Source organism: Hevea brasiliensis, chromosome 17 (assembly GCF_030052815.1).
Source record: "Hevea brasiliensis isolate MT/VB/25A 57/8 chromosome 17, ASM3005281v1, whole genome shotgun sequence".
Taxonomy (NCBI): domain Eukaryota; kingdom Viridiplantae; phylum Streptophyta; class Magnoliopsida; order Malpighiales; family Euphorbiaceae; genus Hevea; species Hevea brasiliensis.
The window spans coordinates 5,218,018-5,229,218 of NC_079509.1; the positions used below are offsets into that span (position 1 = coordinate 5,218,018).

General features: G+C 32.2%; 1 protein-coding gene across 2 annotated transcripts; it reads left to right on the forward strand.

Annotated features, from left to right (window-relative positions):
* Positions 1 to 1,277: 1,277 nt before the first annotated feature.
* LOC110670197 (K(+) efflux antiporter 5) lies at positions 1,278 to 10,196 on the forward strand. Of its 2 annotated transcripts, none has more exons than XM_021832166.2 (20): positions 1,278 to 1,748; positions 3,009 to 3,052; positions 3,717 to 3,784; positions 3,926 to 4,010; positions 4,127 to 4,188; positions 4,391 to 4,466; positions 4,608 to 4,682; positions 5,695 to 5,766; positions 5,899 to 5,982; positions 6,073 to 6,144; positions 6,250 to 6,327; positions 6,436 to 6,524; positions 6,756 to 6,852; positions 6,973 to 7,026; positions 7,650 to 7,745; positions 8,113 to 8,301; positions 8,408 to 8,485; positions 8,631 to 8,675; positions 8,772 to 8,867; positions 9,669 to 10,196. In XM_021832166.2, the coding sequence occupies exons 1-20, from the start codon at positions 1,520 to 1,522 to the stop codon at positions 9,708 to 9,710; spliced, it is 1,731 nt and encodes a 576-aa protein (XP_021687858.2). In that variant the 5' UTR covers positions 1,278 to 1,519; the 3' UTR covers positions 9,711 to 10,196. The 2 variants fall into 2 exon arrangements, with proteins under 2 accessions (XP_021687858.2, XP_021687859.2); XM_021832167.2 differs by having other exon boundaries at positions 1,280 to 1,748; positions 6,076 to 6,144.
* The last annotated feature ends 1,005 nt before the right edge of the window (positions 10,197 to 11,201 follow it).

Here is an 11,201-nt window from a genome sequence, read left to right on the forward strand (position 1 = left end):
AGCCATAAATTTTAAGAGAAAATTTAGATTCATTTTTTAAAGAAAGAGATAATTATAAAATATTTAACTTAGTTTTTAATTAATTGGTGAACACTTATAATTATCTAACTTCATTATTACTATTAATATACCCTCAAATTTATTTCGACACACATAATACGTTAAAATTTTTTAATATTTTAATCATGGAAAAATAGGACTTTTTTTTTTTTGTAATTGATATACAATTATTAGAATTAAAAATTATAAATAAAAAATAATAATTATTCATCATTAGGTATAATATATAAATAAATAAAAGATGAGTAAAGAAAAGAGTGGAGGCTGCGCCTCTCCGCGACGTCCTAACCAAACGATAGTAACATGCTAGCAACTTCACGTGCACCGTAATAACATCATTAACCCCGAAAGCATTGCACCCCCTTTTTTTCTTTTACTAATAAATAAAAGTATTATACAATAATTAAATTATTTATAATATAAATTAATTTAAAATAAAATATATTTTACAAAAAAAAATAAACAAATATAAATAATATAAAAATATGCACACAACTATTAATTTCTATTTGGAACATATATTAAATATTAGTTTAATAGAAGGTCAAAATTATTTTAAAAAATAATATTATTAAAAAACAATTTAAAAACTGTTTAATTATTTAATATTTTTATAATTAAAACTCATAAATTTAATTTTAAATTATTTAATATTAAATATTTTAAATTATTTTTAATATTCTTTAATTAATACATTTAAAAAATTATTTGCCCAATAAATCTAAGCGGTGGTGTCAAAGTGGCCTAAGTTCTTGATTACATCATCCTGCACCCCTTTTCTTGACCTTCTGAAAATTAAATCTTTGAAAATGACAAAATCTATATATGACCGTTTTGATCGGACGGGTTTTTTCTTCTACAAAATTTAAAAGCCAAAATAAGATAAAATAAGAGATTTCCCTTCATTATTCATTATTTTTACTTTTCCTATATTTAGTTTTTAGCCATGCATGCTGTAAAAAGAAAAAATTGTAATAATTTAATAAAAAAAATACTATGTAAAAAATAAATTTATTTTACGAAATATATATTTTTTTGAAAAATTATAAAAATAAAAAATTTATATAAAATGATGGACCATACCTTTGTTTTTCCTTTCCCGTAAAAAATCACTTGAACTACTTTTACACGTGCGAAACGCCTAAGTGACGCTAACATCTCGTTCTATTCACACCCCACTAACCCAATATGATCCCGCCATGAGTGGTTAAGTTCCTTTGATTTTATTTTTTTAATTTATATTTTTTAAAAGGAAGGAAATCCTCATTGTTAGCGAAACATAAACAGAGAAAATTCAAAGGCACGGTTTAAGCCTTTGGAGTTCGGTCTTAAGAACCCACACGAACGATCTCCCATTGTTGCAATATTCTCTTTGATTTTTTCCCTTTGGAAATCTGACTTGCTTCCAAACTTGCTGGAGAGAGAGGGAGAGAGAGAGGGAGGGAGATTGCCATAATATATGGCGATCTTTGAAGCGAAACAGGGAATGTATGGATTCTGGTATTGCTTATTATTGCTTTTGGTTTACACGAGGGTTTGTTCGTCCGCGAGATCTGACAAGGAGATTAGGGAGCGGTTTTACGGGAATTTGTTGAATTCCTCTGCGCCTGAAAATGGAGAAGGCAGTATAGCCAAAATGTTTGATCGAGTTCTGGAGAAAGAGTTCTCCGAAAATGATCAGCCTGAAGGTTAGGAGCTCTTGCTTACACTTCTATTACTTTTTTCTTTTTTAAATTTCCTTTTTAACATTTAGACCTAATTTGATTATTCGATGCTACATTTCACTTTATAAAGGGGAGAAAAATAATATGGTCCTTAATTTGCATGAAGGACTAGCCAAGCATTAGAATTAAAGAGGACTTCCACGGAGTTCAAGAAACAGATAGAATGCTACACTATAGGGTGTGGTCGTCTTCAGTGCTTCTGAGAAAATGAGACTGAATTTCATAATAATGATATTTAGATCTGTAATATCGGTGACTTTATTAAATATGAATTGGCATACCAACACCATACTAGGGAAGGTCTGAAGTCTGAGCTGAAAATGAAGTTTATCAACTAGTCAGTGGGCGGTTTATGATTTTTTTTTTCTTGGATGACCTCAATTTTCTTTGATTTCGATTATATGATTTTATTGAGTTGATTTCTTGAAGCTTGATCTTAAGAGAGGATTTATAACACTTTTAAAATCACTGTCGGAGTGTTACGTACAAGTACAACCCTTACCATGTCTCACTTTTCTAATTTGCTTTCTCCTGATTAATTTAGAAGCGTTATTAACATAACTAAACAAATTTGAGTAGCCCATGTTTATTTATTTTTTTGAATCCGAGATTTGGATTTCAGCATGAATAACCATGAAGATGAAGTGACTTTGATTAATTATTTTGTATAACATGAAGAATCAGTATGGTGCTTTCATGAAACAATTCTCAAAATTTAGTGCTCTTAAGAGAATTAAGCTGACAAAAAGAATTATTAGGAGCAAATAGGTAGATGAAAAGATAGGTGCATTCAATTGCAAATATCGAATTAGGCATACTAAACCTTGACCATGCTTAGAGACATCTATGGAAATGTATAAAAGTCCAAACTCTAGAACTTAAGATCACATTTGTGATTCAGTCGAAATGAAGTATTGGAAACCCTGAGCCTGCTCTCTACAACAGAGTATAAGTACTATGGACTTTGTGGGTTTGAAATTCTCAGGCAGCCGCAAAATAGCCCTTGATTAATATTTAGTTGAACACAACAGTTCAGAAAGCCAGCAGAATGAGAGCCACAGAGGTGCCAGAAGAACCATGATACAGCTTCAAATTAAGATTAATAGAACTATCTTTTATATGCCAAATTAGATGATAATCACCTATTTTGTTCCATCCCTTGATAGTATTGGTTCATTAGCTGTTGTTTAGATGATATTTAAATTTGTTCTATTCTTTTCATAGGTTCTGATGGAAGCAGCTTCAACAGCAGTGTAGCTGATCAACAGGTTGATCTAATTTTTCCTTAAAATATGTTGGATGAGAATGCAATAAATCTCATTATTTTTCATCAAAACAACATTTTACTAAAGTATTTTCTATACAAAGACAACCTTCTCACCCCCTAAAAAAAATCTGGATCTATTTTTCCAAAAAGTCCAGAAGCAAGAAATCAGATTTACTGTCTATAATGCATTTAATAGTTTTGATGTTTACATCAAGGTTATGTTTTGAAAGCAGTTATGAAAGCTTTAACCTTAATAGAGCATGCTACAAAATCTTAATGTACAAATAGAAGAAAAAGGAAAGAATGCTTGGGCCTAGCCTAACTTGGTCCAGTGGCTGAAAACATATCATCACTTGATAGGTGCTAGGTTCGAATCCCCACTCCCTCAATCCCCCTATCAAAAAAAAAAAAAAAAAAAAGAATGCTTGGATCTAGTTAATGTGCAAATAGTTAATACAAAATCTAGCTTTATTCCTATCTTTAATAGTTAATAGGGAAAACTGAGTTTCTTTATATACCATATTTATTCTTACATTACAGCTCCTACTTGATAGAACTAAAACATTTTCTTTTGGCTTTCCGTGCATTAGATATTTTAGATAAGTTGTTTCTCTTCTATCATTATGATATTAATGTTAAAGAGGAGTTTTGATTGTGTTTTACAGGCTGTATTGGAGACTGTAGCTAAAATCACTCATGAGAAGGCCAAGAAAAATGATACACAAGTGGCTAAGTAAGGAAATAAGTAAATTATATTTGTGGTTCAAAATTATTGAACTGGACAATGTGTATTGAGATATATTTTCTCTCTATTTCAGTCTCAAAACTGAGAGTTTGATTTTATATGCCCTTCTCTCCCTCTCTTTCTTGTCAGTGGAACAAAATCATTCCAGTTTCCAAATGTATTTTCACTTGAAAATGAAGATTCTGAGGACATGACAACTCTTATTGACAAAAAGGTGCGCTGAAATTTAGTATTAGCCATTTATGCAGATGATTTTGAACAGGTTTTGGATCTAACTGTTTTTATTTTCAAATTTCATTGCTTATAAAATGCTTTTCTTATTAATTGTAGGACAATGTATTTGTGATGTCAAACAAGAAATCCAAGTACCCAATACTTCAAGTAGATTTGAGGTTGATATCTTTTTAAATCCTTATTTCTTACTGTTATACAAGGTTATATGCTATTCTGAGGTCCCATTGTCTGATGAGTGTTGAACTGTTGTGCATAGTCTGTACAACTTGTCGTTTTGGCCTAACTCTGTCATTGAAGTTGTTTTGTGTATTTATACTGATTGAGATTTATGCTTTAACGTATTGTTTGACATCTCTGCAGATTAATTTCAGATCTGGTTGTTGTCATAGTTTCTGCTGCCATTGGTGGAATTGTTTTTTCTTGTTTGGGACAGCCGGTTAGTATTTGTATATGTTATTCATCTTGAATTGCTCATGGTTTTCTTTTTAGGTTGAGATAAATGTGCAGATCTATTTTATGAGTTGTATTGTGCATTGTTTAAGGTGATTTTTTTATTTGATATGGATGCGCACGGTAGGTCATTGTGGGCTATCTTCTTGCTGGTTCGATTATTGGACCAGGGGGTCTGAAATTCATTAGTGAGATGGTACAGGTATATCATTTTCTATCTTCCATTTTCCTGAGTGCTTATATTTTTCAACATGCTTTTAGCCATGAGTGTTTTGCCTTCACTGAGGGTATTTTGCGGGGCTATCCAATGGATTTTGTTATCTTGTGGCATCATTGCTATGTTAACGTTCTCGAGGGCAAAGTCCAGATGTCAATAAAAATTGCATAAGGCCAGAAGATGGAATAATTTTTTCAGCTTACTTGTTTAAAGTTCATAATGGATTTATTACCTGTTTTATAATCATCATCTAGTTTAGCACTAGATTATTTATTTATTAGGTGAAGACTTAGAGATGGCAATTTTACTCACGTGAACCTGATGGGTATGGGTTAATTTATTGCTTACTCTCTCCTCCCACTTTATTTTCCCTCCCTTGCTCCATTGCCATTCCTGATGCAAGTTTCAAATTTGTTCCAATTTTTATTGGGGATCTTAATTAAAAAGGAGAAGACAAGATAGATTGCCAATAACATATTATTGGAAAGGGTCTTGGCCCATATAACTGAGCTTTTTGAAGGGTGTAATCATGTTACTATAAGAATCTTCATTCTCTCAAGTTTAGGTGGGAAAGGAGGGTGGGCGTGGACATGCCGAGCAAGTGCAGTATTTTTGTACTGTGTGACCTGTGGGCTGTGGCTGCCTACTAAGCTTAACTGTGGCTGATCATGGCCAGTTGGGAGAGTTGCTAATCTGGGTGGAGCTGCCTCTATTTCTTTCCCTGTGAATTTTCTGTTTAGTCATGAAACACATAACTGCCCCCTTTTTGGATAGCATTCTTGTTGTCACTAATGGGATATTTGGCCCAGAAAAAGTGATTCCCATGTCTTTAATAAACCATCACAGAAATAATATTGGATGTAGCATAAGCAAGTGCTCTGTACCTTGCTTCTGCGCATATGGTGTCTTTTCAGCTAGGAATTCCATGCATAGAGAATTGGCCTGCTATAATATTTATATAATGACAGGTACATGTTCCCATTTGCTTTCATTTCAGGTTGAAACTGTGGCGCAGTTTGGTGTTGTGTTCCTTCTTTTTGCTTTAGGGCTGGAGTTTTCTTTGACAAAGGTGATCTACATTTGATTGGGGAAATATTATTTACTGTATTTTATGCAGCAGCATTTTATGAAGGTCATGTAATTTTTTTTTATGAGAACATTTCTGTTGTTTAGAAAGCTGTTCCAATTCATTTTATTGCAGTTAAAAGTTGTGGGGCCTGTTGCTGTTCTTGGAGGGCTACTTCAAATTGTGATATTTATGTTCTTGTGTGGCATAACTGCTGTGGTATGTTGCCTAAAGTATGTGATTTAATCTCCTAGATGTTTCTATGATTCCTGTCAAATGTATGCTAAACTTGGATATCTGTTACCTAAGCAGTTTTGTGGAGCTAAGTTGTCTGAGGGTGTTTTTGTGGGTTCCTTCCTGTCAATGTCATCGACAGCAGTGGTACTCTTCTAGACTAGTTTCTGATGCTAATATCTCATTTTTTTTATTTTATTGATTCTTTATATGAAACACTGAATTCGCTTTTTTCCTTTTTCCCTTTGACAGGTGGTGAAATTTTTAGTTGAACGGAATAGTAGTAGTGCTCTTCATGGTCAAGTCACAATTGGAACGCTTATATTTCAGGTTTCATTATTATTAATTTTTACATTGTTTGTATTTATTTGGTAACACAACTTTAATTGATGACTTGTGTTGGAAAAGCTTGATGTCTTTAACTATGAATTATTGCAGGATTGTGCTGTTGGTTTGTTATTTGCTTTGCTTCCTGTCTTGGGTGGCAGCAGCGGGCTGGCACAAGGAATGGTTTCAATGGGCAAACTGTAAGTTTGTTTTGTTACCTCTTCCCTTCCCCCTTCTAGTGTGTGTGTTCTTCTCAGTCTTGAGAGAGAAGGAGAGAGAGACATTTACTGCAGTTATCCCCTCCTGCCACTTTCTCTTTCTTAATGGGGCTTCTTTTGTTCTCCTTTACAGTACTTTAATGTTATGACAAACTATGATCCCACTTTAAATGGTGTGGGTCAAATTTAACTTCTATTTGTTATTAACTTCAGGCTGTTGGTGTTGTCCATATTCCTCACTGTTGCATCTATATTGTCTTGGTCATTTGTGCCTCGTTTTCTTAAGTTAATGATACAGCTATCATCTCAAGTGAGTTTATAACATGGTTTTTCAAAAATGTTTTATATACCTTGCTTCCTATGGTTTAACTCGATACTTTTCTGGATTAACCCTCATAATTACAACTTTTGTTTCCATCCTGTGATTCAGACAAATGAACTTTATCAGCTTGCTGCGGTGGCCTTCTGCTTATTATCTGCTTGGGTAAGTGTATAAATATGTTAACCCCTTTTGCTGAATTCTATGCATTGTTGCACTTGGATTTGGTGTTGGATTTTGTATCCTGCTGAATATTAACTTCGCTCCAAATTGGATGGTTAATAAGTTGACATATTTTCAGATGCTCACTTACTGATAGGAAGTTCAAAAGCAAATGAGATATGGACAAATAGGCCCTTTAAATTGGCAAGACTACACCCACATTTTTTGCATTCTTTATCACTGAGAGGCAGATCAGATGGCAGATTTTTTAACCAACTTACTGAATAAAAACTGTTGCTTCATCTTCTAATGAAGCTAGATCGAACTTTTACTACATTAACTAAGGAAGATTAAGACATGGCAAATAAAGCTTTATACCTTACTTATGTTTGTTATGTTGATAATTTTGTTCCTTTGAGAATGCTATATCTGCTAACAAATGAACCACAAAGCAATAGCATTTATTCAGCCAATTGTTTGTATGATACATAATATTTTATAGTTATTTTACTTTCTCCCAGTTAAGATATTGTGCTAGTTGTATGATTGAATGCAGCATATTGCTGGTTGTGAAAATTTTCCTCATCACTTTTTTAATACTTTTGGAGTTTCATAAACCATTTCAGTGCAGCGACAAGCTTGGCCTTAGTCTTGAGTTGGGTTCATTTGTGGCTGGAGTTATGATATCTACCACTGACTTCGCACAACATACCTTAGACCAGGTATTATTCTGGGCAATGATAATGTCCTATATTATCCCAATTCTTTTCATTGATTTAATATACACTTGGGATACATCTGTTGCTGCTGTCATTACATTATCTATTAGATTATTCTTAATCATTGAAGATGAACTATCAGGGAGCTACAGTAAAAAAGGCCTGTGCTCATCAATTTTAAAAATGCTGATGCTCTGAGATTGTAACTTGTATCTATTTTATTCTGTTGGAGAATGTGCTATTATTTATATTGACAATTGGTTTGTCACCCTGAAACTTGACTTACTGGCTGTGCTGACTACACCTTATCGTTTTGACACGGGTAATGGGATTAATACCTTGTTGAATTTGTTGCTATTCTTCTTTGTAGGTGGAACCAATTCGTAACTTGTTTGCGGCTCTCTTCCTTTCTAGTATTGGAATGCTCATACATGTACATTTTCTGTGGAACCATGTGGATATATTGCTAGCATCTGTGATTCTCGTTATAGTGGTTAAGACAGCTGTTGCTGCTATGGTTACTAAAGCCTTTGGTTATGGCATGAGGACATCGTTCCACGTGAGTTGGCTTATTAGGCTTGTTGAAGAAAATACAAAAGCCATTTAATGTGATGATTTTATGTGAATTTTGCTCAAACAGAATTATTTAATGTATCATCGTTTAGGTTGGAGTATTGCTTGCTCAAATTGGAGAATTTGCTTTTGTTCTCCTAAGCCGTGCCTCAAATCTTCATCTTGTTGAGGTGACCTCTCTTTCCTATTCCTTTGTTTGTCTATTTTAGATATGATATTGTAATGTTAGAGATTCCCAAGTTGATGTATGTGCATGGCACATGTGTGTTTTTATATAACTTGGTTGATGCTTAACCTTGTTCATGGTTTTTTTAGGGAAAGATGTATCTTCTTCTTCTTGGAACAACAGCTCTTAGTCTGGTGTGTTTCTTTGATACATATGTTGGCATTGGAAGCTTTAATAATACTTTTGGCTCTCTGGGATTTAACATTTGCCTTATTGAAATGGTTATTCAGGTAACAACTCCTCTTTTATTCAAATTGATACCTAATGTCATGAATTTGGGGGTTCTATTGCAATGGTTTCCAACAGAAAGCAGCATGCAGAATGAGGTTCGTTCTCTCTCTCTCTCTCTTTCTCTCTCTCTCATTTACAGAGTTCTGTACTTTCATGCCTACACTTACATAGAGATTAGCTTGATAACCACCAACTGATATCCTGAAGATTTTTTTTATTTAAAAAAAAAAAAGACAACTAAATATTTATATTCTTTACTGGGTTGTGCTGTATGGGCCCTTATTAGGACAATACTGACCAGAAAATTGCTGCTGTTATACCTAGAAAGCTAAATCACAGTTACTCTTTCTACTGCTGAGCTTCGGCATCAAATTTTTCAGTAGACTTATATGACTAGAATATGGTGTCTTTTTGAAGTATGTTGGGTATCGTATCATGTTTTTCTTGTATTTATAGTGTAAAAATAAATGCTGACACATTCTAGAAGTAACAGGTATGGTGGAATCCTTTACTCAGTTCACATCACCGCATCATTGATAATATGTTAGGAGGGGGATGCCATTGGTGGGTTTTCATATTTTGTACTGATTAGTTTTGGAGGAATTTATTTAGGAAGAAAGTTATGCTTTATCATAATTCTGAGGATACACGCATTAGTTAGGGGATCCCAACATTATTATTTACCAGCACAAATAGTTCTAGGTGAAGCATTGGTTTATCTCGCTCATCATATTGGGTATCACTGAAATTGCATCAATGGGACGCCATCTGAATGTTGAATGACTGCTCTAAGGCTCTTTACTCGCAAATACTAGTTTTAACTTCTATTTACAAACATATTGTGAAGATACTTGAAAAAACATCTGAAAGGAAATTGTCATTGTATCTCGTTACAGGAGAGAGCTTCCATGATTGAAACGCATAACAGATTGTTGTGACCTCGCATGTTTTACAATCTGGACATATGAGGGGGTAAAGTTAAAGGCCTCAGTAATTTGTAAATATATGGGTTTCTCCTCGCTGCCAAGTCCATGGTCGAGATTTCAGATGGCACGTCAGAATTTCAGTTCCATTAACAATTTAGCCCGAAGTTCGCATTCATATACATATAATCTTCATATTCTTTGAATAGTGTGTATATATATGTATTTTTTTTTAGCCCACTTAGCTGTATTTTTTGGCATTTTGTTGCCCAAGAGCCATAGTTTTGCTCAATTACTTGATTTTGTGACCTAAAATTCATATTTTGTAGGAGGAAAAAGAAATGGGTAAGCGACAAGGTAAAAGAGTAATTGTGAGTGCCTAATATAGGCTTGTCATGGTTTGGTTTGTTGGTCATGTTTTTGTGGGTTGAAATTGGAATTGAAAATTGGACGTGCGAATTGTAGTATAATTTAAGGTCATATTTGGTATGGTTTACAAAATTGTAATGTAGCTGTGATTATATTGAATATTTGATTATATTATTTAATAATATAAAAAAATTTAATGTAATAGAATTATAATTATATAATATAATTGATTATATTTAAAGTAACAAAATGATAATTACATATAAAAATAGATGTAATCAAGATTTTATGTTTAGGTTTTTCATTTATTGTTAATTATCACTATCTGGCCACTACTGTTATTATCACCATTATCTTTATCTTGTCATTACTATTATTATTACCACAATCACCAACATCACTGTCTTGTTACTATCATTATTATCGTTACCACTCTCACTTGACTATAGTAATCACAATTTAGTTAATGTCACATTTATCATCACCTTTATCATTATAATTGCTGTTGCTGTTCGTCATCATCATTATCACTAGATTATCAATTACTGTAACTATTATCATTTATTATTAACATTATAAATAAATTAAATATTAAAATAAAAATTACCTATCATATTATAATATTTATATTTTAATTTTGTAGTCAAACATAAAAATATTATAATAATTATATTAAATTATAATTTTAATTACATATATGATCTAAGTTTAATTTTAATTACTTCAATCACTATAACTATTATCATTTATTATTAATATTATAAATAAATTAAATATTAAAATAAAAATTACCTATTATATTATAATACTTATATTTTAATTTTGTAGTCAAACATAAAAATATTATAATAATTATATTAAATTATAATTTTAATTACATTAAATTACGTTTTATCATATATGATCTAAGTTTAATTTTAATTAATTTAATTTTTAATTTTGATTTATTTTAATACAACTTTAATTTTGAGTTCGATCATTTCAATTTCAATTCAAATTACGACCGCCTTTTGCTGGGGAGACGTTTCTTTGGGCATTCGCATAGCTGTCTGCTTTGAGAATCCAATTGATGGATGTTACAATTCGATTATGTCTCAACTGATTTAATGAAGAATTTAGAGTTTTTATTTTTTATTT

Excerpts from the sequence above, each read along its gene's own strand:
- LOC110670197 (XM_021832166.2), top strand. The coding sequence starts at position 1,520 with ATGGCGATCTTTGAAGCGAAACAGGGAATGTATGGATTCTGGTATTGC. Across the intron at positions 4,011-4,126 it reads CAACTCTTATTGACAAAAAG|GACAATGTATTTGTGATGTC; the intron begins GTGCGCTGAAAT and ends TATTAATTGTAG. Across the intron at positions 6,328-6,435 it reads TTGGAACGCTTATATTTCAG|GATTGTGCTGTTGGTTTGTT; the intron begins GTTTCATTATTA and ends GAATTATTGCAG.